At 39.8% G+C, this 26,226-nt stretch overlaps 1 protein-coding gene across 1 annotated transcript in view; it reads right to left on the bottom strand.

Annotated features, from left to right (window-relative positions):
- Necab1 (N-terminal EF-hand calcium binding protein 1) overlaps positions 1-21,311 on the bottom strand; it is a 178,783-nt gene extending 157,472 nt beyond the window's left edge. Inside the window, exons 1-2 of the mRNA XM_031366558.1 lie at positions 20,996-21,311; positions 14,015-14,039 (exon numbers count right to left, since the gene is read on the bottom strand). Of these exons, the coding sequence (XP_031222418.1) occupies positions 14,015-14,039; positions 20,996-21,094 (124 nt within the window). The 5' untranslated portion in view covers positions 21,095-21,311. The remainder of the gene's footprint in view (positions 1-14,014; positions 14,040-20,995) is intronic.
- Between the last annotated feature and the right edge of the window lie 4,915 nt (positions 21,312-26,226).

The following is a 26,226-nucleotide window of genomic DNA, read 5'->3' as shown; positions in this document are numbered from 1 at the left end:
ATATATATATATGAAATTTCTGATTGTTCTCCCTCCTACCATCTCCCATCTTTCTCTCCTTATCGTTCATCTTCCCTGCCAAACTCCCTCTTCCTGGGTAATCTCTTTCCCATATTCATGTCTTCTTATTTTTGGGTGTGTCCCTCTGGGTGTGGTCTGGGCCATCTGTGTGACTTTGGCATTGGAACCATCCATTGGAATCTGGTGAGTATGCTAGTGGTTGCACAACTAAAGACAGTGGCTATTGGTAGCCCACAATTCAGCAGGAAGGGTTACCCTCCTTAAGCCCCTCCCCAGTCCATGACTGACAGGTGAAACAGTCTTGCGCAAGCCAAGTGCCAGTAATCTCAGCAGCTTGAGTTAGGGCCATATTGTGAGTACTATGTGTAAAGTATGACATTTTCTGCTCTCTCTGTATCTTTTAGTTTTTTACATTCATTTTTATCCGTTCTTCTACACTGTTCCTGGGGACTTACAAAGATTAGTATGTGAGTAAACTTTTTCTAAGAGTATAAATAGATATTTAGAGGGCACATTGACATTTTGTCTATTTAGCTAACCATCAGTAGTAATTTCCTTCTCATGTTCTGTGAACTTCTAACATATAGGTTTTTCTTTTTATTAGTTTTTTCATACAATATATTTTGATCATTCTTTCTCTTCTCCCAATTCCTCTCAGAATATCCTTACCCAAACTCTCTCTCCCCCTCCATCCCCCTCTCTCTCTCTGCCCTAGAAAAATGAAAATAAAAAACAAATAAAAGATAAAAGGTCAAAACAACACAAAAGCCTCAAAGAAGTGTTCCTACTTTTATATATTATTACATTTGAAAATATTTTTGTGTTATTAGGTAGATATTATATTCACATACCTAAAGAAGAAAAACAGTATATATACACTATGAAGCTCCAATTCTCTCTTTTCTCCCTTTTTAAAATATTTTTGATTGATTTTGAAAGTTTTGTGTTTATGATTTCTTTAGGGAAATATGAAATACTCTCATTTCTCTTCATTTATAATTATGAAAGTAACACCCCAAAGACACATTCCATTTGTTTTAAAGAAAACACTATGGTATTTGAATACTCAGTCTTTAGCTTTTATTTTGAAGATTTTTTAAAAATATAGAGAAAATTGAAAGGGATGTTACAGTTTACCTTATATATTATCTGCATTTCTAAGGTTTTAACATTGAGCACATTAACTTTTGCCCATAACTTTTAATCTAAGAGTTAATACTATTCTTGCCCAGATAAATTACCGAATTGAGAGGGAACAGTCCTAAAAGAAATCTTAGGTTTTAAACTTGAATTGCTATTTACTAGTAGAGCACCTTCATCCATTCATTGGTCCATGTTTGTTTTTTTTTTTTAACCAAACTCCGACTATGTACTAAACACAGTGTTTTGTGCTAAGACCATTGACAAGCCCTTATGGATCCTATGGCAGGGGTATAACAAATGAATAGCAGCCACAGTATGACAAGAACAACCCCAGGGAGGCAGATGGAAAAGGACATTTAGAAAAGAAAACCACCCTGATGGAAGGGTCAAGAAAGGCTTTCAAGGGACACTTCTGTTTAGACACAAATGAAAGCTAACAGAGAGTGAAAACTCTCTCTAGGATCCTCTAGGCAGAGGAAATGCAAACAGCATAGCTAGAAGGCTGAAAGGATATGGACTAGAACCTATAAAACCTGACCACTCAATGAAAGAGTATATCTATCTGGAGGGAAGGAGAATCACAGTTAGATACACAGAAGGAACAGTATGAGAGTTATAAAAACCATTCAAAGAGCTGTAGAGAACCTGCTTATTTACTGAAGAGCCAATATCCTGACTGGCTCTTATCATCTATTTGCGTACTATCTGAGCAGAGGAAACCTCAACTGAGAAGTGGACTCCTACAGATTAGTCTGTGCACGTGTCTGTGGGGAATTGCCTTGACTGATGCTTGATAAAGGAGGACAAGCCCACTCTGGGTGGCTTCAACCCTACGCAGGCAGGCCTGGACTATATAGGGAAGCTAGCAGAGACCAAGAGAGGGAATAAGGCAATAAGCAGTATTTCTTCCTGGTTCTTGCCTCTGTTCCTGCTTTATTTCCTATCTGACTTCTCTCAATGACAGACTAACTTGGACTGTGATAGAAAGACACTCTTTCCTCCCAAATTGCTTTTGTTTTTTATCATAGCAACAGAAAGCAAATTAAGAAAGCTACCAAATATTTAGACGCTTTGCTGGGAAATGTCTTTATAATATAGGAATAATTTGTAGTTGTGCTGGAAATATTAAAAAAGTAAACTGAGATAACAAGTGTATATTATCAGAAAAAAGAGGACATTTAATGCCATTTCTACTGAGAACTTACAATATTTCATGTGAGATTAGAAGTAAACCAAACACACCCCCAGTTACTGAAGCTTTCAGTAATGACAAATGAAGCATTTGTTACAGTAACATTTAATCATTTGCAGAGGATGTAGGTTCAAAATTAACAGCATAAAGTATACCCCATTTATAGACAAATTTCACTCACATGCAAAATATTTTTTATGCAGACGCAAGAGAAAGTACATCCCACAACTGACTTGTTCCTTTTGCCCTCCACCTCACTATTAGCCCCAGATAATCATCTCTGGTTTTCCTTCATGGAAGAAGCTGTCATTTCTGCTTCATCAGAAGCCATTCTCCTTTTTTGGTAGAAACAAATGATTGTCACATGAGAGATTACTAGTCCACTTTCACTAGAATGTCACTTTAGGCATCCTACCCATTCCACTCCATTCTGTCTCTCTGTCTCTGTATGTGCATGTGTCTGCCTGTCTCTGACCCTTTGTCTGTCTGTCTGTCTGTCTGTCTGTCTGTCTGTCTCTGTCTCTGTCTCTGTCTCTGTCTCTGTCTGTCTCTCTCTCTCTCTCTCTCTCTCTCTCTCTTTCTCTCTCTCTCTCTCAGAGAAAATGACAAGATTTTTGCAAAATCATCAAAAAGGCCTTTCTGACCTATTGAGCCAGTAGCAAATGTTTCAGGAGCTAGTTTGTCTCCTCTGGTAAAAAAGCCTACCTACCAGGAAACCAACAGGAAAACCAGAGAGAGAGAAAGAGAGAGAGAGAGAGAAACACTTGGTTAGTCATCTGAGAAGGAAGTATTAATTGGGGGCTGCCTCCATCATATTAGCCTGTGAGCACGTCAGTGGGTTGTTAATTGCTTATGAAGAATCATATCTTTAGGACCTACAGAGAATTAGGAAAGGAATCCAACATGTTTTGATTATTCACAATATTAAATACCATCTATGGGGATTTACTTTTCTTATTCTTCCCAATTACCCTGGAAATCAAGTTTTATGATTCCCACCTAAAAAGCAAGGAAATAAGCTCAAAGAGATTAATTGTCCAACATCACGGCCTATTAAATGTATCCTAAAGCTTATATACCCTTGTCTCTTTGTATTCACAACAACTAGGATACTGTCTGGCACACAAAGGACATGGATGAAAATATCTGTTGCACATTTAAATGATGAAACAGAAAAGTCAGCATTTATGTTTGTTCATCTATGTTTATGTATGGTTCCAAATCTCTGTCATATCATGCATCTTCAAAGATAGTAGTAGTCAGGATAATTCCATGTTTTCTTTATTCTTAAATTACTTTGAATTGCTCAGTATTATTTGTCTCTTATAGAAGGCCAGTATTTCTGCTGTGACCAAAGCAACTCTGTTGCAGAAATGATGCCTAGCGAGTGAACTGCACGAGTTAGGTGCTAAGATGCTGGGGTTGGAAGGGACTCTGGACACAGACTTTATTTACAACCCTTCTGTCCTTGAATTTTGTCTCAGATTACTCGTGGATAAAACTGGAATAATGATGGCACCCTATGGAATCTCATGAAAATTGTTTAGTATTTGGCATGAAAAAATGATTTACTAAGTAATTGACTATTATTAGTACAACAATTTCATTTGATGTATGAACTAATATTCTCAAGATTACACAAAACTTGATAACAAACAGACTATTAAGTTCCAGAGTTTTATAAAACCATTTATGTGTGATTTAGAGTTTCATGGGAATCATAGAAACATCACAGATGTTCATCAGAACTCTCATAAATAAAAGTGATGCAAATATCTCAATGAATTAAGCTCTTAATATGAGGCCCTTGTTAAGTAGTCTCACTTAGTAGATACCCAAGCCAGAAAGCAGAAATGTTCTTGACGCTCCAAATACCAAGCACAAGGTATGTGCTGTTGAATTCCTTCATCTTTCTTACTAACCCTTCAATTAACTACCAATTCTTTGCTAATTATAAGTCAAAAAATGTCACGTTCACTTTGCCATCACTGTTCTTTAACCACTGATCTACTGATGCCTTCAACAGCCCCGCTATGGTGGATTTTACAGTGTGCTAAGTGCTATTTCAGAGTCTGAGTGAGGGTGGGGCATATGGACCGAGAGGCCATTGGATACTGACAGTGGACCTGACAGGTTGGAGTCACTGCTCGTTGGTGGCTCTGTTCTCAGACAGCAGACGCTGCTGAGGAGCCAGGTGTTAGGATTAGATGTTAACTGCCATACAGATGTTAACATCTGGTAACTGTTCCATATAGACTTCTACAACTTGAGAAAGTTTCTTGCTTTCTATCAGCTTTTATGACTTGGCTCTTGCTTCTACCCTTCCATGGAATCAATTGATCCCCAAATCTTCAGTCAAATGAACTCAACTTTTCCTCAACATCCCAAGCAAAATTAGCCTGATCTCCATTCATAGCATCACAACTGTTTTATAGTGTTTAATGACTCACCCCTCATGGAAGTGCTCAGGCTGCTTTCTTATACAACTCAGGACCACCAGTGTAGGATGGCACCATCCACCATAGGCTGGGCCCTTGCCCATCATCCACTAATTAATAAAATGCCTTACATTGGATCTTTTAGGAAGCATTTTTCTCAACTGAGATTTCTTCCTTTCATTTAACTCTAGCCTCTGTCCAGTTGACATAAAGCTAGCCTACAAACCATGCCAAACAGAATTCAAAGAGGGGTGAATGGGAAAGATCAACTTGATTGGAAACCAATGGCTTGAAAGATGTTTCAAGCAGACAGGGCTATGCATGTACATACACAGAGGGGTGGCTGATCTGGAGTTTAGTGTCTAAGCTACAACAAGTGCAAGCAGATAGGAAGGTGGGTAATACCTTGCTGAAGAGTTCAGACGTTATCCTGTGGACAATGAGAAGCAAATGAAGAATTTGAATACACAAATAGAAAGATCACTCCATCATAGACTCCAGTGAAGAATTCTACCATAACATCAATTATAATGTATAATTTGTGTCTAACACAAATGTATTTCCTTCTCAAAAACATGAACTTAAACCGTATAATCAGCTGTCTGTTACATCACATTTCCGTCTAATGAACAAATGTCTGGAAACTGTAAGAGAAATCAGTTGAAGGTAGTTGTCTTGCACTGTGCCTTCTCAGCAACAGAAGCCTCTGACCACAGATCAGGCATAATGTCCAGCGGGAGGAAGCATTATGATCCAAACCTAGGTGAAATCTAGATTCCATTTGCTGAGGTCTAGATCAGACATAGGATTTAATTAGCAATGTAAAGGATAAATATAATTCTATCAGGTCTTTTTTTTTTAATAGGATTGTCCAGCAATGTCTCAGGGACACCACTCAGTGAATAATTTCCACAAACCTGTGAGTTTGACAACTGGTTATCTCACTGGAATGGGATGCACTGCGGATGCACACTATCACCAAATGGCTAGCCTAATGTTCTAGATCTTTGCTATCTGTTAAGTATCATCATGGTATCTTATGTATACCCTCTTCTGGTCATCCATTTCACATCACTCTTTTACCAGCTTGAAAGCAGTTAGAGCAGTCTGTGCACCAGTCTCTTAATGGGAGTTAGGATGACCTCTGAGGTAAGTAGAAGTTGGGTAGATTTCCCCATAGGCAGACAGACAGGGAGAGAAGACAAAACTAAATAATAAAGATGGTGAACCTACAAAATGGCTGGCTTCTCCATCAACCTCTAACCTGACAAGACTCTGACAGCTTAAAACAAAGGTCTGTAGACTGTATCTTCTGCCAGTAGGTTCCTTGCTTGAGGATTAATTTATCAAGTTCAAAGCTGGATCAGGGCATGATTATATAACAGTTGGGAGCCAATCAGTCGTCTTGTCTTTCTTCAAGCTGACTAACCCTAAATTAGGGAAGGACGACCCTTCAGAGACTTTAAACCACCCAGACCTCAAGAAGAAGTTAAACTTCTGCTTCCCAAGCCAGGCCTCCTGCCCCTGCTGTGTAGAGAGGCTTTTCTCTGTGTGTGTCTGCTGTATGTGTGTGTTTCCTTGGACTTAGTAAAAAACCTTTCTTTACTAGCAAACAAACAAACAAACAAAACAAAAAATTTCTACTATTTTAACTAAACTCTGGTTTCTGGTTTCTGGTCTCTGGTCTCTGGCCTCTCTCTCTCTCTCTCTCTCTCTCTCTCTCTCTCTCTCTCTCTCTCTCTCTCTCTTTCTCTCTCTCTCTCTGTGTGTGTGTGTGTGTGTGTGTGTGTGTGTGTGTGTTGAATTTAGTGCTTTCATAGGGTGGCACACAGGACCAATGCACAGAAGCAGTTGAATGAATGAATGAATGAATGAATGTAAAAAGAAGGAAGAGATGGAAGACTGAAACTAGCACTTAAGGACTTTTCAATCCAAACCCTAGCTATGCATAGTTCTCCCCAACTTTAATAACCATTTTAAAAGATCTTTATATGAAATATGTAGAACCATATTATAAAAAAATATTGTTACATTTAAAGAAATATATTGATCACATGCTATTTTGGCATCATTATGAGATTGCATGGCATAAAATTTGAAAGCAAAGTCTTACATATATAACACATCACTTAATTCCTTTAATTCTTTCAAAATTCACAAATAAAATTCAATTCAGCTTCTTTAGTTTTCACTATGGAACAACAAAAATCTCAAGTGTTCTTTATGTATAAGGCATCAACCCCAGGTATGTACAACTTAAGCTAGGATTGTTAGTTTGCTAACAACAGGAGAGACTTAATGGCCAGAGCAAAGGCAGGCAAATTCATCACAACAGGTTCCAGGTGACAATAAAGTCATCTTGGACAGAAAGAAGCTCTGTGGCCAGTGGTAGTAACTGCCCTCCATCATGGGTAAGATATTGAGATGGACAGTCAGTTCCAAGACTAAGAATAAGGATCATGAAGAGGACTAAAAGTTGATAACACTTACTAAAGACCTCCTGAGGGTTGGACATTATCCTGATAAGCTTGTATGCATCATCTCTCTCTTTCACATGCATATACCAGGGCCACCATCTTTGCTTCCATTTTATGGGGTAAGAGGCTACGAAAGCTATTGGGTTCACATAAGAAACTGGAACAAAGATTTGAGTCCAGTTGATCTGACTACAGGTCATAAGTTTAACCACTATGTTACATTCCTCTGGGATCTAGGAGGAATAAAGACAAATGGCTAAGGTAAATTGCATGTGTGTATAATGTTGGATCCAGGTTTTAGGGTAAATGCTATGCTCTGTATACTTCAGGCTCTGCTGTCAGCTGGGTCTGACTTCTGAGGAGTTAGTGGCCATTTATTGGATTCACAAGTCTGAATCTAGATTTTTCTATTCCCTTATGTGATATCTGATAGATCCTACTATGTAAAGATCAGTAACTTCATGATTTCCTACTTATACACATTTCTGTATGTGAAACTGCTTTTCACTTCAGAAAAGGTACTATGGAAATAGAAAATTTGTTTTCTCTTATTTTGCTCTAAAAATGTCATTGCAGTCATAATCTGCAATGTTCCTCCCATATGCAGTGCTGTGAGCTGCTCCTAAGAGTCCTTCTTAGGGCATACAATAAGTGACTCATTGCTAATAGACATGGTTTTGGCTTCCAGGGTGGTAGGTGTCTAGTTGACTTTCTATTGCGCCTGAGAAAAATTGTGGGCACAGAGTTATTTGAGAGTCCTTCTGGTAAATGTTCTTATTCTCAGTTTCACATACATTTTAAGAAATGAGTGAGAAATTATGAAATAAAATTCAACTTTGCATTAATACTATTAATTTGTGGGCATACATCTCAATCTTTCCATTTTATTTGGTGTTACAGCCCTGATTACAAGTAGGAAGGGTTTGGGAGCTCCTTCGGGTAGAAGGATAACTGTGTGGTTCACATTAAAACACAGATTTGTTACCAAATTCCAGAAGTCTATAGACTGCCCTAAGGCTCTGGGGTGATATATGAAAACCTCATGTCTCTACAAAAATCCTTATGTACTGAACCTTTGTTTTAGTCTCTACTTATCTTATTTTCATGAGAAGAAAATAAACCAAAATTTGTGTGATGAACTTGAAAGGCTTTTTATTGCCTCTCATATAATCAATCTATAGTCACTAACTAGAACCCAATGCAGTCTTCAAAATACACAAATGGAACATGGACTGCTGTCCAGGATTTTTCTTGCTAATGCTATTTTCTGGAGATTTTCCTAGTCATTCAGGGCTTTCTTTCAGCTTCCCAATGAAGGACTTAACACATAAATTAAATGTAACTTATGTATTACAAGAACAGAACATCAGACCTTTGTAGACTTGTTATGTTACAACACACACAAATGAGTAAGTCAATTTGGAGTAAGGAAGGTCCCGATTCACTATGTTGTTAGCTTAAGACACAACTCAATGGCAGTTAACCCTTTTAGTTTGATTCAGTCTGTTATAAAAAAGTTAGAAACAAGAGCTACAAATAGGAGCTACTAGTACTTAGACTGAAATTAATACTTTACTGCTGGGGATAAATTGTCAGTAGCCTTACTAAACTGCAGACCATTTATGCAAGAACATCAAGGCAGGCAACATGAGCTCACTGGAGAGACAGTGGCAAATCTATCAAGGAAGTAACCTACCACTTTCTGATTGGATTTGGTGTGTGCTCTACCCAAGGAGTTTCGCATATGGTATTGTAAACATGATCAGTAGTAGGCCATGGTTGGAGTAGGGAGTCATAGGTTTTAGTGACAAAACTATGACTGTTGTTTTGCTAAATGTCTATGATGTGTCTGTCAAATTCCAAATAATATGCTATACACATAGAAAAGTGTTGCCATCACCTTTAGTCAAAGAATAATTTTTTTGTCAGTGGTGACTCTTAACAGGCACTGAGAATAAATGATTTTAGAAACCCACTTATAAGTGAGACATCTATATTATCATGTTCCTCCTCCACTTCACTCTGCCCCAGTGTTCATGGAACACTGCAGATGATGTGGGAAGAACAAAGAACTGAAGCATCAGAGGAAGATGGGGACAGCAATGTGAACCTCTGACACTTGAGAGCTACACATCTACTGTACTCCTGAATTCACAACAGGTGTAAAAATATACACAAGGTCTGCACAGGATTGGACATATTTTCACTCAATAGTGGAACTGGGAAAGGTAGGCTCTACCCTTCTTTGAGAATGAATAAGAAGTTATTAATTCATGAGGGAAAGGCATTTTCTTCACATGTGCTCTTGTGATCAATTTTAACGAAACTCATTAGGTCACCAAAAGTAAAGGAAGAAGAAAAGGCATGAAAGAAGAATGGGAGCAAATTGGGAAGAAATAGAGAAAGGAGTAGTGAGGCAGGAGAGGTAGTGTGCGTGTGTCTTTATGTGTATGTGTGTATACATGTGCGTATGTGTATGTGTCTATGTGTATATGCATGTATGTGTGTATGTATATGTGTGTCTGTGTGTGAGTATGCATGTGTATATATGTGTGTATGTGTGTCTTGTGTATGCATGCATGTGTATGTGTGTGAATAAGTTAGTCATTATGAAATATAATAGTGAAATGTTATTGTGTATAGGTAATTTATAATAATAAAAAGCAAAATGCTTAAAATATATAATCTCAGTTGATTTCAAGGCAGCTTTGAAGGAGCTATCATTAACCTACTTCACAGATAAGGAGACAGATAAGAGTAGGTGAATGGCTTGTTTAGTTTCATGAACCTAGACAGAGTAAGAACCAGGATACTGGGGCTCTTTTTTCTCATCTTCTGTTCTTCCTATGGCTTCAAACAATCAGTGGGCTTCTTAGAATGGTTCCAGACAATGTATATTAAGAACTTAACCTTGGTACTAGGCCATAATAATCCACCATAAATTTTAGTCATTATTAATAATTTCTAGAAATAGCTAGATAGCACAGTGCAGCTTCATTAAATAATTCATTTAATCCTCAGGTTTCAAGGTCAAATTGTTGATTACACCCCCTTACAAATATTCATAACTATTTAATTAGAATCTGTGTCATGGTAGGCAGTTTGCTTAGTCTTATGAGCCTCAGACAGCTCTGTCCTCACAGACTTAGAATAGTAACTCAAAGCCAGAGAACTACATCACACAGCAATTTAGCCAGAGATCAGCCATTACACAGAGGTCAAAACCACCATTTATCTACCCTAACTATTTGCTGACAGGAACAGCAGTGGGTCTGAACAAGTGCATATCAACAAGAGGAACTGGATGTCACTATTTACCCCCAGGAGCCTTTTTACTTTGCATTTTCCTAAGCTAAAGAAAGTCTTTTGGCCCAGACACAAAGCAATAAACAACGTATGATCTTAGTTATATGTAGAATCTGAAAAATGTCAAGCCCATAGAAACAGAGACTAGAGTGGCAGTTGCTAAGAGCTGGATGTAGGAGAAATAGGGTGACGTTGTTAGAAAGATACAGACTTTCCAGTCATAAAATGAGAAAGTTCTGGGGACTTGCTGTGTGCCATGGGTAGTGATGAATGTGTTAATCAATTTGCTGCTCACCATTGCACAATGAATACATATAGAACCCAACATTATATTACATACCATTAATACATGCAATCCTATTCATTGCTAGTTAAATTTCCTTAAATAAGAACTATAAATGTTTTTCAAACATTTGAAAAATATCCACGCAGTGTTTTCGTTATCATTCTGCCCAGGTGTGAGGAAGCTTCCCCAGAGTTCTGCATTTCTGTGTTTATTTGGGGCTTTTCAGATCAAAGGACTAACATCTACCCCCAGCAATACTATTTCCAAGTCTGTCTTTCTGCTTAGGATGCTAGCCTGTGATTTCAAAACAACAACCAGACCAAAAAATATCTCGCCAAGACATCATTATTATAGCTAATCCCTAATCACATAGTTTCTCCCATTTATCTATTCTGCAGCTTCGCTTTTATGTCACATGGAGTCCAAATGCTAATTCTATCCTCTGGCAGGCTCATTTCCATTCTGCTTATTGCTTCTCCGTCCTTTCATTATTACTGCAATAATTAAGCTGTTCACAAGGGTCTGTGTCACATGAGAGTCCATTCCTAAGAGAGCAAATACACATAATTGCTGTTTACTTGCAAACACAGAATACAATAAACACGTGGTCCAGAAAGGTGGCTACTTCTGTATCTTCATATTTACACTCCATCTTACCCTCTCTACTTTTCTTTTTCACTTCAGCATGTCTGGTAAATAGCTGTATGCTTTCTTTCAACCAAATCCAACTACAGAAGACATTACTGAAATGTCACCAGTTGCTTCATATAGTCAACTCATCATGATACAAAAAGGACTCATAACTTGGAAATTAAGTTACTACTGTGTTTCAGACACTCCCCCAGTGCTTTTACACACATCATTTCATTTATTATTTACAATGATTTCTGGCATCTGTAGAGTTACAAGGTGGGATAACTGTGATTTATGCCCAGATCTGCTGGATGCTAAGCATCCCCCAACTTTACACTAAGAGCTAGGATGAAGAATAAGGTAGAGAGAAGGTAGAGGGGAGTGAGCAGATCAAAATGATGTATTGCAGCTAGAGTATCTTCACTACTAACTTATTAAGCAATCGTCTACAAGTGTAAAATACTTGCTGAGTATAGTGTTGATGTAGAGGACAGATTTATGCCCTAGAGAAGCAAGCTTGGCTAAGAGAACTAGAATCTCTCAAGATCAACTTCAGCTCTCTACTGTAACGATCTATATATGTGGAAGAGTTAGGAACTCGGGCAATGGGCAGGGCCCTGCAGCATAGGGGTGACTTCCTAGACTTTTGCCATATGTAATATGTGGATATTCACAAGCTTCTAGAGAGTAATGCACAATAAACAGTGGTTAAGACAGGCAAGGATCGCCGGGCGGTGGTGGCGCACGCCTTTAATCCCAGCACTTGGGAGGCAGAGGCAGGTGGATTTCTGAGTTCGAGGCCAGCCTGGTCTACAGAGTGAGTTCCAGGACAGCCAGGGCTATACAGAGAAACCCTGTCTCGAAAAAAAAAAAAAAAAAAAAAAGACAGGCAAGGATCATGGAGGTGGGCTAATGGAGAAATGCTCAGGCAACTGTGTGGTTCAGAAGACTGCATGGAAAATACAAGCAAAGACTGAGAGTTAGGAGCAGGGAAGAGGTGTGTTTAATCATGTGATAGAGCCAAACATTAGGAAAGGGAGTAGAGAACAGGAGGGAATCACTTTCAGGGGAGGGGATGTTGGAAATAAAGCAAACAGAGCTGACAGAACACATGACTAGACCATGTAGCCTGAATTATAGGGCTACTACAACCATTACATTTATTCATGTCCATTGATTTGACAGATGATGTTTGTCATGAGTATGGAGTAAGGAAACTTCATTTTACTTTGATTATAGAGTATGATAGTTTTGATAGAAAGAAGAGTGATAGATATAAAGATAATATCAGGCCTTAATCAGAGTCTTGAAGTCTAAGGAAACAAAGATACCACCTAAAAGAACATGGAGCTTCAGGATATAGGGAGCCAGGTATAACAAAACAGGCAGAAGCTGAAATACAAGGCAGTAGGCATAAAGACCAATGTGCCCCTCTGTTGTAGATCAGCGCTACTGGGGCCAGATATTAAGCAGAGGGCTAAAGGATCAGGTAGGAGGTCAAAATGAAAATATCTTCTCTTTTATCTTCATGAGCAATAATACAAGGGAGCAAAGGGCGTCCCTGATTTGGTAATATAACAATTGCTGCAACATAATTTGAAACAAAATACTCAGTCAGACAGACCAAGCTTTATATGATAAGACTGGGGATGCTATCTCAGTGCTCCCTGGATGGTGTTGGGGGGAAAGGGGTACAATGTCAGAAAAGCTCTTCTGGATCTGTATTCTTAAGCACAAACTAGATAACATGTAGTGGTCAGATCTGACTGCAATCTTTCCTTAAGATTTCAATGGGAAAGAAGCCTTTGTACCCTGAAACCGTTAAGCCATTTTTAACAGTAATATGCTTATATTGAAGTACTTAAGAACAAACTTAATAAGCTCTGGTTCTGTGGAATGAACTTTCTAGTGGAATCAAGGAGTAAAAAATAACCATGGGCTTATAATTAGACTTAGTGGAGCTGCCTCTAAAATTTCAGGGCAAATTTTTATTTTTGGTTTGCTACCTTTCACTTCTCTGTGTCTGCGGGTGAGAGTTTCCCGTGTTTCAGGCAAAGAGTAAAGTGTAATGTTCCTGGGAAGCAATGGCACAATGCCTTGGGAACTTCTTAGGCCACTATGAAATTGGTGAGCCGAGATGATGGTGCCAAACAGACTTACGTTCAAAACCCTTTGTAGCTTAGAACTCTAAGACAAAATTCATATACCAGTACATTCAATGAATTGAAGCTGCTATTGCTATACATTTTTTTCAAGCATTAAAGGGAGAAATAACAGCTCACATACAATGGGACTTCTGACTTCAAAGGCATAAATCCCATCTCGCTGTCAAATGTGAATTTATCTGCCAACTTCTCATGAATATCTGGAGACATAAACTTGATAAAAAATTATGGCTATTGCTAAAATTGTATTTTACACGTCAATTTTTAAGACTTTCCACCTCTCTGTTCTTCTTTATAAAACAGTCTAATATATAATGAATTAATAAGTAGAAATTGTAGAATTTGGGTCTTACCATTTTTGTCTGCTCTCCTTAGGATCTGGAAAGAAAAGAAGAAAAATGTTATGCTCCTTTTTTCTGCTGTCCTGGGGCTTAACTCACTTGCCTAGCATATGTGCAGCCCTAGGCTGAGTTTCCAGGATTGGCAGAAGAAAAAAAAAAGAAATATTTTGTTCCTAAGTATTGCAATGAATGCTATATTTACCCATCATTCATAGATTGCTAAACAAATAAAATGCCTATGTTAAGTGAACATTTTCTACAGAGACCTTCCTTTTAAAATATTCCCTCATCTGGAAACAGCTTGAATGTCCATCAACAGGTTAATTGATAAACCAAGTGTGAGATCAGTAAAGAACTAGTAGGCCATTTAAAATGAAACAACTATCAAAAAATTTACATATAAAAATTTGGTTTTATGTCAACATGATTAGACTGAGTAGAAAACCTAGACACAAAAATGCCTCTGTATAAGTCCCTGTATATACAGTTCTTAATTGCAAATAATATTTACTGACAGAAAGTAGATCAACAGCTGTCTAACAGTTGTCAAGGCTGAGAGCTATGGATTGTACATGCATATCAGAAAACTGTTGAGGAGAATAAAAATATTAAATTATCTCAATTATAATTAATTCTTTGTAGAGGGCACGAGCATTCAGAGATTAGCACCAGAGAAACCAGGAATGTTACTCATGAAGGACTGTCTTCTCCATGAAACCTGCATATCTGCTTCCTACCCAGAGGGCTGTGAGTGGATGTTGTTAAGAACCTGGTGACCTTGGCTCTCCATAGAGTAAGGCCTTACACAAACCCCCCAGAATGTTTATCCCAGACTCTTCCTCCCTAGACCTTATTGTTATCTTTGTTTCTTAGTCAGTTGAACTCATCCTTAGGGGAGATGTCACATGTCAGCCGACCTCTGTGCTATCTTAGAGCCCACACCAGATCCCAGGCCCTTACACTATAGAACCCATCTTCATGTTAGAGAACACGGGACTTTGCAAAAGAGTTTTGATATAGTCATCCCTTAAGCTTTATTGTGCACGTGGTAAGGGGAAAACTTTAATGAAAATTATACTGTACTTCAATATGCCTAGCCTGTTGTCAAACTCCAGAAGTTTGAAATAGCCTGGCTAACTACATCATACTGAACTGAATGGTCATCCTTGCCTCTCTGCGGTGTCTGGCTGCTACCTGTGACTTTTGCAGGAACCATCACATTTCATAGGTTAAAACACAACAAACATATTTTAAATGTATGCCCTTTAATGTAAATTAGTTGACACCTCAATAAAATGGGAAACAAAAGCAGAGTAGAAAAATAACAAATGATCAGTAAAGAGGAGCCCACACATCAATTCTGTGTCTTACTTGGCTATAGTGATACTGTTGACATGGACTCCGTTTATGGTGTGATTTTTTATGAATAGCGATTTCTTTGCCCATCTAGTACCCCTTACTAGGTGGCAATGTTTTCTAATTTTTTTTTCTGGGAAACTAACCTTCCCTCTACTTTTGGTTTCTATGCTTAAGGGCAGTCCGTCAAGGGACCGACAGCCCATCTTATCCTGAATCCTAACCAGAGTCTTGTTTTGCGGTCCTTGTTAGTCCAGGGAATTGTGACATTTGTATGCTTTCAAGATAACATTGACATTTAAAGTCTGCCCTCAATAACTTAGTGAGAAACAAGGAATTTCACTTATAGGGTATCAAAGAATATCTACGGAGGTAATAAGGAAGCCATACGATAATCTGAAAATTACAGCAGAGTACAGTATTTTTTATATTTAACCTTCCTCCCTGGACATATTTAAATGTATTTACTATGCCTAGTGAGGGCAGCTGTTAAGATTTAGCAGGCTGTAGTAACACTACATAGTAAACTCCATTCTCATCTGCAGTGCTTTTTTTTTTTTTTTTTTAATTTTAAATTGTGAGCTCAGAGGCAAAATTTGCAGGACTGGCAATTCTATCCATATTTAATTACAGGAGTTTAATAACATGAGCTACTGTCTTAATTTCATCTCTGAGAGCCTGAGTGCTGCCCCTGGTTGTTGTTAACGTGGTATGATGGAAGTCCTGGGTCTACTCTAGATGTGTAGTTGCTTCTGCTCTGGTCATTTCTCACTCATGAGGACACAGTATTATTCAAAACTCAAACTCAGGGTCAATCAAAGACCAGAGATGGGATGTGCTTCATGCCTCCCTGACTTGACTGTAGCTTTTCAATTTTGGGAGATGGGAAGAGAAGCTCTGGTGGAAGAATGGATCTTTAAAGTCTCCACCAGCAACCACTCCAGAATGTTGTATCAGTCTATTCTAAGTAGATCCCTTACCACTGAAAGTCATCTTCTCCTAGTACTGAAGTTTAGTCTGTGAACTAGAGGAGCGATTCATGTTTGATGGTTAAAGTAGTACCCATCTGTTGCTGGGAAAGGTTCATGGATGAGATTTGTTAGAAATGATATTGCTATTAATAATATAAAAGATTTTAGTGAAGAGTATATTTATCCATACCTCACTTGTGTGAAACCAAAAGAATAAAGGGAGGACACTTTTCCTGTGATATAACGAAGAAAAATAAGCAACGCAATAATGAAAAACAGTTGGTTGTGTTTTTAACTGTTCACCAAGAAGTACCAATGAAAAATGGGGATTTTTCTGGTTCTTTAGTTACAATTAAAGCTTACTCAGGAAAAACAAGAACCTTGAGGGCTCTTTTCATATAATTAAAGTTTGTATTTGCAATACTGTAGATGGTCATTCTCTGCAGGTGTGTATGCAGCACATTATGTCATCTGGTTAGACTTCTGCCAGTGCCTACATCACATGGGGTTAATTGGATTGCTCCTAACAGAAAGAAAAGACCCAAAACTACTCAAGGTCTAAATATATAATGGTGTATTGGCTTTTGTAATAAACTATCCAGGGGCTCAGAGAGCACCAATTGGCTCTTCCAAGTGTCTCAACACAGCTTTATCGAGTGTTCAGAGTTTCTCCATATTGCTGTCTTTTTAGAAGGCCATCTCATTAGGGCCCATACCTCATTACTGTCTGATTACACCAAATAAGGACCTGATTTCAAATAAGGTCACATTCATAGGTACTAAGAAACTTGTGATTCAACACCAGTTTTCAGGAAAACAACAACAACAACACAGCTCAAACCACAGCATATATCTTTCCATGTTTAAGTCCCAAGCAAGCAAATTGTATCTTTCTCCTAATTGCTCAAGTATAGTCTGTTATTGACTGGCCCTAAGGTGTTTTGGACATATCAAATATCATTGTCAGAGAGGTGTGATAATCTGTCAGGCATGTGTGACTGGGCAAGACAGGAGATGTATAGCAATTGCAGAAATCAGACACAGACTCATGGTGTTGGAAAGCCCCTTGTACTCTGACAATACTCCACCCATGCCATCTCGCTCACAAATAAGGATGTGCCAAGCCTCAGAATCAAACACCTTTTAGAAGAAGAAGTGATTACTCATTTTTACCATGTTCTGACCTTCCAGAACAAGTGCTTTGCATGGGCTTCCATACACAGATGGAGAAAAAGGGGATGTCAAATTGTAAAGCCATCACTCTCTTTTCTGACATTCTCGCTTCAATCCCCCCTTACCAGCAAAACGAAGAAGGTCCTGTTCCTTCTCAATTAAAAGTAATGAGAGGTAGGAAGCGTGGTTTAGAGGTAGAACATCCACCTAGCATGCATAAGACCCTGGGCCAGATGCCCAGCACTGAGTATGTGCCTTTGGATGAATAGAGATGCAATCTGTTTCTTTTGGAATTTCTCTTGCATCAGGAGCAGAATTGAAGATTTTTCCTCCACTTAGCAGTAGCAGACTAGATTCATCAAAAGAGATTCTGACTGCTCCAGAGACTCTCATTTTAAATGTGACTTTATTCTCCATCATCTGGAATTAGGCAACTTGGGGAAGTATAGTACAGTAGTGGAAAAAAAGTCCAATTGTCAGCCTTCTGATCCCTTTGTGTTGCTGTATACTGGAGCCCATTCTGGACCTGTTCCATGCCTAGCAGGTGTGGCTTGTGTAAATATGACCAGCAGTAATGTGCCAGCGTGCACAGGAAAGGTCTACTCCTCACCATCAGTAGGTATTCATAAATACTTACGATAAAGTGATATATTATTGTGACTCTTTGGGGGAAATAATATAGATTATGCTTATGTGGTTCCTTTGTGAATTTAGCTACAGCTATTCATTCCACTTATGAATTTGTGGATATGGACATGGACATACCATAATACTTCAAAGGTACATTTCATGTGTCTTTTTTCCTTTGTTTTTTGAATTGTCGCCCCATAATGAAAACATGGCAACTGCTCAGTAAAAATAAGAGAAATGAAATGAAAGACAATGACTCTACAAAATCTGATTTTCAAGTTAAGTCAACCATTTACCTCTAGTTTCTAACCAGCTTGCTGGGCCTAGTCATGTCCTCAGCAGTACTCTCAAATGGGGTTTAAGTAGATTCCCTAAGAAGTCTAAAGATTTACTGTCCAATGATACTTGAATAGAAATAAGACTATTCTTATTCTTATTGGGAGATTCAGTTCTTCCTCCAAGTTGGAAATTAAGTCTGTGAGGTGCAATGTCCCCTAGTGGTCTCATATCTTTTCAGATCTAGAACGGGGGGATCTGCCACCTGTTCCTTGTGATCTGAATACAATTCAAAAAGCAATCATTCTTAGCAGTGCTACTAGAATATACTAAATCTAATCAAATCAAATGATGTATTTATGTTTCACATTTTGTTGCGGCTAAAACCGACACGATTCAGAAATGAATAATTCAGAGGTCTCTAAATAACCAACCCTTTTTCATGTCACACAATCCACCAGAGTGTTACATTTTTTCACAAAATAACTCAGAAATGTGTAAACAACATATTTTCTATCCAAGAAAAAGAACACAACGCCAGTTAATCTTTTTTTAAAAACTGTATTTGAAAGAAAAACAGGCATGTAAATGCCTCTCTTGTGGAATAGGTTAGTTTGGTTTTGTTTTTTTTTTCCAATCCTGGAACTAGGCTTAAGAAGGTAAGGGAGTCAGCCCTGGTTATAGATGAAAGTTCCATTAGGACATGAACCTTATATCGTTAAGAGAACTTGGGAACAAACTGTACATATATAGTAAAATGAGATTTTAAATTTTGCTTTTAAAAACCTGCAGTTGAACATTTGAGCTTAGAATAGTCGAGTGGCTTTCGTTGCTCTTACATTGTTTCAATTCATTCCTCAGCAGAGAGTCAGCAGGATTTGTTAGAGGCATAAGATAAAGTACAAGGTAGGGCTCAGTGAACTCAGAGGGCAGAGCACAGATTAGGCCCCAAAGAACAGAGGTCCCACTTGACCTCAGAATCAACTTCTTGGCAGATTGGTTTTTTTCCTCTTAATGGTCTGGATGAGCTCAGTCCTGGCTCCCTCCTGATCCTAGGAATTGCCTGCCCATGTGTGCTGTCTTATCTTTATATTGACCCAACCTAGTTCCTAGATGGCACAGCATGAAGAAATAATTAGAGCATAGACTGAACCTACGGGGAGATTTTTTTTTTCAAAAAAATAAAAAATAAACTATAACAATTTGGTGCAGCAAAAAGTGGAAAGTATGTTTTCATGGGGATAAAACGGCTGGCCCCCCAAGTCTTAATCTCGTGTTGGCACTGCCTGGTGATGTGGAGAGAAGGCTGCCAGGAGATGGGGTTGAAGCTTCGATTAAGTATCTTACACAAGTTTTAATTATTGATACAAATTTCTCCACCAATTAAAAAAAAAGTCTAGATAATTCATTCACAACAAATCGAGGACTCTTTGCCCCTCCCCCATTATCTTCAAAATCCCTGACTGGTCATTATGATAGCTGCATTTGATGTCCTCATACTTTAATTTTTCATAATCAAGTGCATTTACCCTCTGGCCCACCTCCTACATGCTTGGACTTTACTAAGGAGTGATGGCTTAGAGAAGGGGAGGGACATGGACGAACAGGGCTCCTTGCATGCTTTGCCCATTTTCCATCATGTTAAATAAGGAGTGGCTAGAACTGTGCCCACTGAACAAGCCAGATACTACCTGGGGGAACAGAGTGAATGTGACATGTGAGCAGTAGCCGCAGCTAAGACAGCCAGAACCCAGAAGGCAAGCAAGCCAGGGCCAGGGAGCATAACAAGGCGATCGCGTGAGAAACACAGAAACATCAGGGACAAAGCAAAACAGAATCGAGGAGCGATAGGATCTAAAGCTGCTATAGCGAGAGAGAGAGATTACAGCATGAGAGTAGAAAATAGCACAGAAAGAAAAGAATGGTTATACTACAGCTGCGGAAGAAGGAAGTGAATTCTCAAGCAAGGAATGGAACCAAAGGGAAAACCCTCAAAAGCTAGAAGAGAAGGTTAATGATAGTAATTACAACTTAGGCACAGGGGAACAGAATAAGAGGGAAGGGAGTGGGCACCAAAAGGGAAAAAGAAAATCATTATCATAAAAGAGACCTCGGCTACTGTTGGAAAATAAAAAGCAAATACGTTCAAAGAAATTGTTTCTGAAGGTAGCTGGGAGCAGCTGGAGGGGCATCACAGTGTCTAAGGCTTCCATCAGCGCTCCCCAGAACAAGGGAGAGTGCCTACCAGCAAATTGGGCGGCAGGGATGAGTCCAGAATCAAGTCCTACACTGCTCAATGGGAAACTCTCCAACCCCGGCAGAAGCCCTAGGTGCAGGGAAGTCGAACTTTTTGGGCTCCTTAAGGCTTATAATCAGAGATGCAGGTCTGAGACAGCTCTTTACAAGTTGGGTGGCAGTCCTCCCTCTGGCATTTATTTGCCTAGGGTCCTCTTGGGGGACAGCGGGTAGGAGATAGTTTGGGTGGAGGTCTGATAGCAACACCAGCGGCCAGCCGCTGCTCCCCACCCCTCCTCTCTCACAGCGGTGATGCCTAAGGCTACCACCTAACTACTTCGTCTATACTTACGTCGAGGAAGATGGACATGCCCTTGGACAGCTGCAGGGCAGAGCTGAGCTCTTCAGAGGAGTTGTTGGAGGACGGGGAGGTCTCTCGGGGATCCTCCATCCTCAGCAGTCCTGGCGCCGGCGGGCAGACTGGGCGGGATGCGGAGCTCAGACCTGGTGCTGTCTCAGATGCTGCCTCCCCGCGCCGCGCCACCGGGGTCGGATGCGAGTGGGTGTTCGCTCGCGCGCGCACGCGCCTCCCTCTGCTCAGCGCGGACTCTCCTCCTTCTCCCTCCTCTAGGCTTCAGCACGCTAGCTCTCGCCGCCCCCTTCCCTTGGCTGACTGCACCTCACTGGGGATCATCCCTGCACTTAGCAACAATGTAAGTCCCCGTGCCAGGGAGCATTCCTCGGCCTTGGCAAGCCCTTAGTCACTTGCCAGAGGTAAACTTCTGGACCCTACCCACCACAGGGCACTTTACACGACAGACCAGATCAAGCTTTGTCCTGCTCAGCAGAGGGGGGAGGTCAGAAGCACCGAAGGAAAACCATGAGTGGGAAGAAGGAATCGAGTTTTGCCTACTCCATCCTTGATGGAAACAGAATTCTGTTCTGCGCCTTATTCTTCCCTACACCCAAACTGGTTCCTGGATTCCATCGTGGAAAGGATGGCTAGGTCAGTTTTGAATTAAGGCACTGGGTTCGGCCATCTGACTTAGTTGCTCTTTTATCTTGTAGTCTAGTAAACTGCTAAATCTTTAGTTTTTCCAAATGGGTAAAATGATCCCGAGGGTGGTACTTAGCTCATAGTTCCAATGCTTGCACACGTAGCACTATCAGGTGTAGGGAGGGGGAGGCAAGCCAGGCACATCACAGACAAAATGTAAGGAGAGAACTTGCCTTGCACCAGTGATCCTGGCATGAGCCTTCCAACACTGTGGATTCTAGGGTTTTCACCTCCCTACCCCCAGGCTGCTCTGTATCTAGTGTTTACAAAGAATGAGTTTGGTTGGTTTCAACTCCGGCTGAACGTTGGACTATGTGTGTCACTTAGAGTGTGTGTCAACTTCAAAATGTCCTAACAGATGAACTGCCATTCTTCCTGCAGGCTCTCTTCATTCCTAGACCTCAAACATCATGCTTTCTGAGCTGGGGTACATCAAAGGCCTTACAGCTGCATCCTCCCGAGATTGCATTCATTCATTCCAGGAGCTAGGAACTTCTACAGAGGAAATTTGGTGGTCTTAAGCCACTATACTCTGAGGAAGCCCAAGATGTATGAAAAGCAGTGTGTAAGTAGGCATCTATCTGACTGAGAGATCCAACTGAGCAGGGCCTTGCTATCACCCCAGCATAATTATCAACAGCAGAGCTGTCAAGAAAGATGCCTCCAGGTGCTTTCAGCCTCCAGCTCCTTGAGGCACCCCTAGCTATATGAGTTGTCCCAGCCTAAACCCCAGACACCCCAGATATCCAAAAGGATCCTAAGACGGTAAGTACTGTGCCCTACAGAACTTAAGAACACAATAAAATATTCACTGCATTTTACAAATAAGTTTTAGGCATCAACTTGGAGCAGGTAGCCCAATAAAAAAAAAGTACCCCTTCCACAAAAACAAAACAAAAAACCAAATTAAGACCTGCTTTTTACATCTGGATTCATGTTCAGCTAGCATGTGGTTGTCCCTGGTGTATTTTTTTTTTCAAAGCTTCTCAAGCAATCCTGATGAGCCCAGAATTAATAAGCACTTAAAGAAGAAGAGCTACAGAAATTAGACAGAGGCCAGTGACCTCAGACCTGTAAAGTCCCGAGGTGAAAACACTGTGCTTCATTAGTCTAGTCATGAACATGACACTTGATTAGGGGAGGTATTGATTGGAGCTGTGCTTTGAGGACTACTCGTCTTGCATCTTCGTGTATTTACACCTTATTAACTGCGGGTTTTCTTATCTGAACAACTAGAATAGATTCTTTCCTTTGAGAATTGCTTAGCAAAAAGAAACGAAAAATCATGAAAAAGTCCAGCCAACCTGTCAAAGAAATACTGATCATTCAAATCACACAGAAGCAAGAGAGATGCTGACAATGAATGTTATCAAGTTTACAAAAACACCGCATTTGTTCTCCCTGTTGACTGAGCAATATATCTGTGTCAGTAAGTACAACCTAAGTCTGGGCTAGTGTGTGTGGGTCTTCCTGCCCTCAAATTCAGCCTCATGAACTTACTATGCTTATGCTAGTCCCGTGGAAACAAGACTAGGTGAAAAATCAGATTTCCTTAGATTATAAATGAAAACCAGGAGAGTAATGTCCCCAATGCTCAAAACTGAAGAACTAGCTGCGACACTTCAGTAAAGTCATTCCCGTTCCCTTTGCTGACAATGCATGACAGCTTATGTGCCTATGGCTTTCCTTGCTTCTTCTAAGGAGTTATGAAGAAGGAATGTAGGAAAGCTGGGACAGCCCAGTGGTTCAGGGGCCTCATTGCTCCTGAGAAGACCTGGGTTCAGTTCCCAGAACCTATGAGATGACTCACTCCTGTCTATACCCTCAGTCACCCACATGATCCACATGCATACATCTAGACAAACACCCATACACATAAAATAAAATAAATAAAAAGAATAAGAAATGTATGGCTAGTGAGATGGTTCAGCCAGTAAAAGTACTGTTCGTGAAATCCTGACTGAGTTCAACACCACACTCATGTAAAGGTGGGAATAGAGAATGGACTTCACAATTCTCTAATTGTGAAGTCTTCATGGACTTCATGGCAGATGTACCCACACATAAACACAACATAACACACACACATGCAGACACATCATACACACATACCACATTCATACACATACATATACCACATATCCACACATATGCCCACACACACATCATACACATACATATGCACATACCATATTCATACACATACACATACCGCACACATACATGTGCACACATATACATCATACATACCACACACACATGCACACATACCATACACACATACCATATTCATACACATAAGCACATATGCACACACACCATACACACCACACACACACATGCAGACATGCGCACATACATATGCACGACAGATCATAAAATACACACACATAATTTTAAAAGAAGAAATGTAAATCATTAAACAACCCGCTGGTTATCATTTCTTTTAATGATTTCCTCAAGAATTGTATTCTGCTACGGCTACTTGCTTCTATGACGAGAATAATGGTTAGGGAAGGCTCCACCAGAAACAGATGACAATTAGGTTCTTATTCACAGCCAAATTCAATCGACTTTACAAAGTTGTAACTGAACATATTTTTGGTTCTCTTTTTATCTAGACCGAGAGCATTTTGAAAACTGTTTTTGCACATCGTTTTCCTGAAACACAGATGCTGTACTGCTGTGCATAGTATCAGTTGCAAACAGCAGACAGCTGACTGGAGGGAGGAAATGTATCTTCTTTCCAACTTATTTGTAGTGAAGGCCTGGAAAGAAAGAAAGCAAAGGAGAAGGGAATGTACTTGAAGATTATAGCTCCCAGACTTGCTATAAGACTGACATGAAGATATTTGGAACATTTCAGCAGATGATGGCTATGTGTTGAATTTCAATCCATCTGTCTCATGGAGGAACCATTTTAGACTGCCAGGGATCTATTTTATTTATACTTTAGGTCTAGGGAGCACTTTCCTTGAGAGCAATGATTCAGGATCCTTCCAGTCTGGTTAATGGACATCCTGTTGCTTTGGCAACATTTGATCCAAACCCATTTTTTATCTAGGGACCTGAGCAGAGGGTATATGTTCTGAAAACAGGCAGGACTCACATTTTCTGTACAATGGAAGATGATTCCTCTTATACAATCCAGAGCAGATATTGAAATGTAGAGTGAGCAGAAGGGACACTTGTTAGTTACAGCAGGTACACAGCAGTGAGTGTGAGGTGTCCACAATGCCGGAAGAGTCCTGCAGACAAGAAGGAATTTTTTTTTTGAGATAGTGTTTCTCCATGTAGCCCTGGCTGTCCTAGAACTAACGCTGTAGACCAGGCTGGCCTTGAACTCAGAAATCCGCCTGCCTCTGCCTTCAAAGTACTGGGATTAAAGGCATGCGCCACCACTGCCCCACTTAAAGAAGGAATTTTATGAATAAGATTCTCCCCTATTTCTTTCCTGGCAATTCAATTACTGGTATTTAGAAAAACTTACTGATTTTACTGTGTGGATTTTGTATCCTGCTACTTAAGTTAAAGTATTTGTAAGATCTGATAGTTTTATGGTAAAGAATCAGGATCTTATGAGTATAGTATCATGCCATCTACAAACAGGAATAATTTGACGTCTTCCATTCCTGCTTGTATCCTTATTGTTTCTTCCTCTGCTTTATTGCACTAGCTAGGATTTCAAGCAATGCATTGAGTAGGAGTAGAGACAATGGACATTCTTGTCTTGTTTCTAATTAGTGAAAAATGTTTTTAGGATTTTAGACAATTAGAATAATATTGTCTATAACTTGTTATACACAGCCTTTCTTCTGCTTAAATATACTCCTTGTTTCTTTAGAGCTTTTTTCATGAATGTTTGCTAAACTTTGGCAAAGATCACTTCTACATCTATTCAGATAACCATGTCATGTCTGTCCCTGAGCATATGTATACGCTATGTATAGACTTGGACATGTTGAACCATCCAGTTTACAACACTTTGAGACATTTTACACGTATATTGGCCATGGAAATTACTATATATTTCTTTCCTTCTTGTTGATATTAGGGTCATTCTGTCTTCATAGAATGCTTTTGACAGTGCCACTTCCCTTTTGATCTGTGCCACAATTTGAGGAACACTGCTGTTCGCACTGGTGTGGACCCAGGAGTGAGTCTAACTGATCCTCTGCTGTTAGTTAGCACTGGTGTGGATCCAGGAGAGAGTCTAACTGATCCTGTGCTGTTAGCACTGGTGTGGATCCAGGAGTGAGTCTAACTGATCCTGTGCTGTTAGCACTGGTGTGGACCCAGGAGTGAGTCTAACTGATCCTGTGCTGTTAGCACTGGTGTGGATCCAGGAGAGAGTCTAACTGATCCTGTGCTGTTAGCACTGCTGTGGATCCAGGACTGAGTCTAACTGATCCTCTGCTGTTAGCACTGCTGTGGACCCAGGACTGAGTCTAACTGATTCTCTGCTGTTAGCACTGGTGTGGACCCAGGAGAGAGTCTAACTGATCCTCTGCTGTTAGCACTGGTGT

The sequence above is a fragment of the Mastomys coucha genome, unplaced genomic scaffold (assembly GCF_008632895.1).
Source record: "Mastomys coucha isolate ucsf_1 unplaced genomic scaffold, UCSF_Mcou_1 pScaffold14, whole genome shotgun sequence".
NCBI classification, from domain to species: Eukaryota; Metazoa; Chordata; class Mammalia; order Rodentia; family Muridae; genus Mastomys; species Mastomys coucha.
This window is presented reverse-complemented; position numbering and strand designations above follow the sequence as displayed.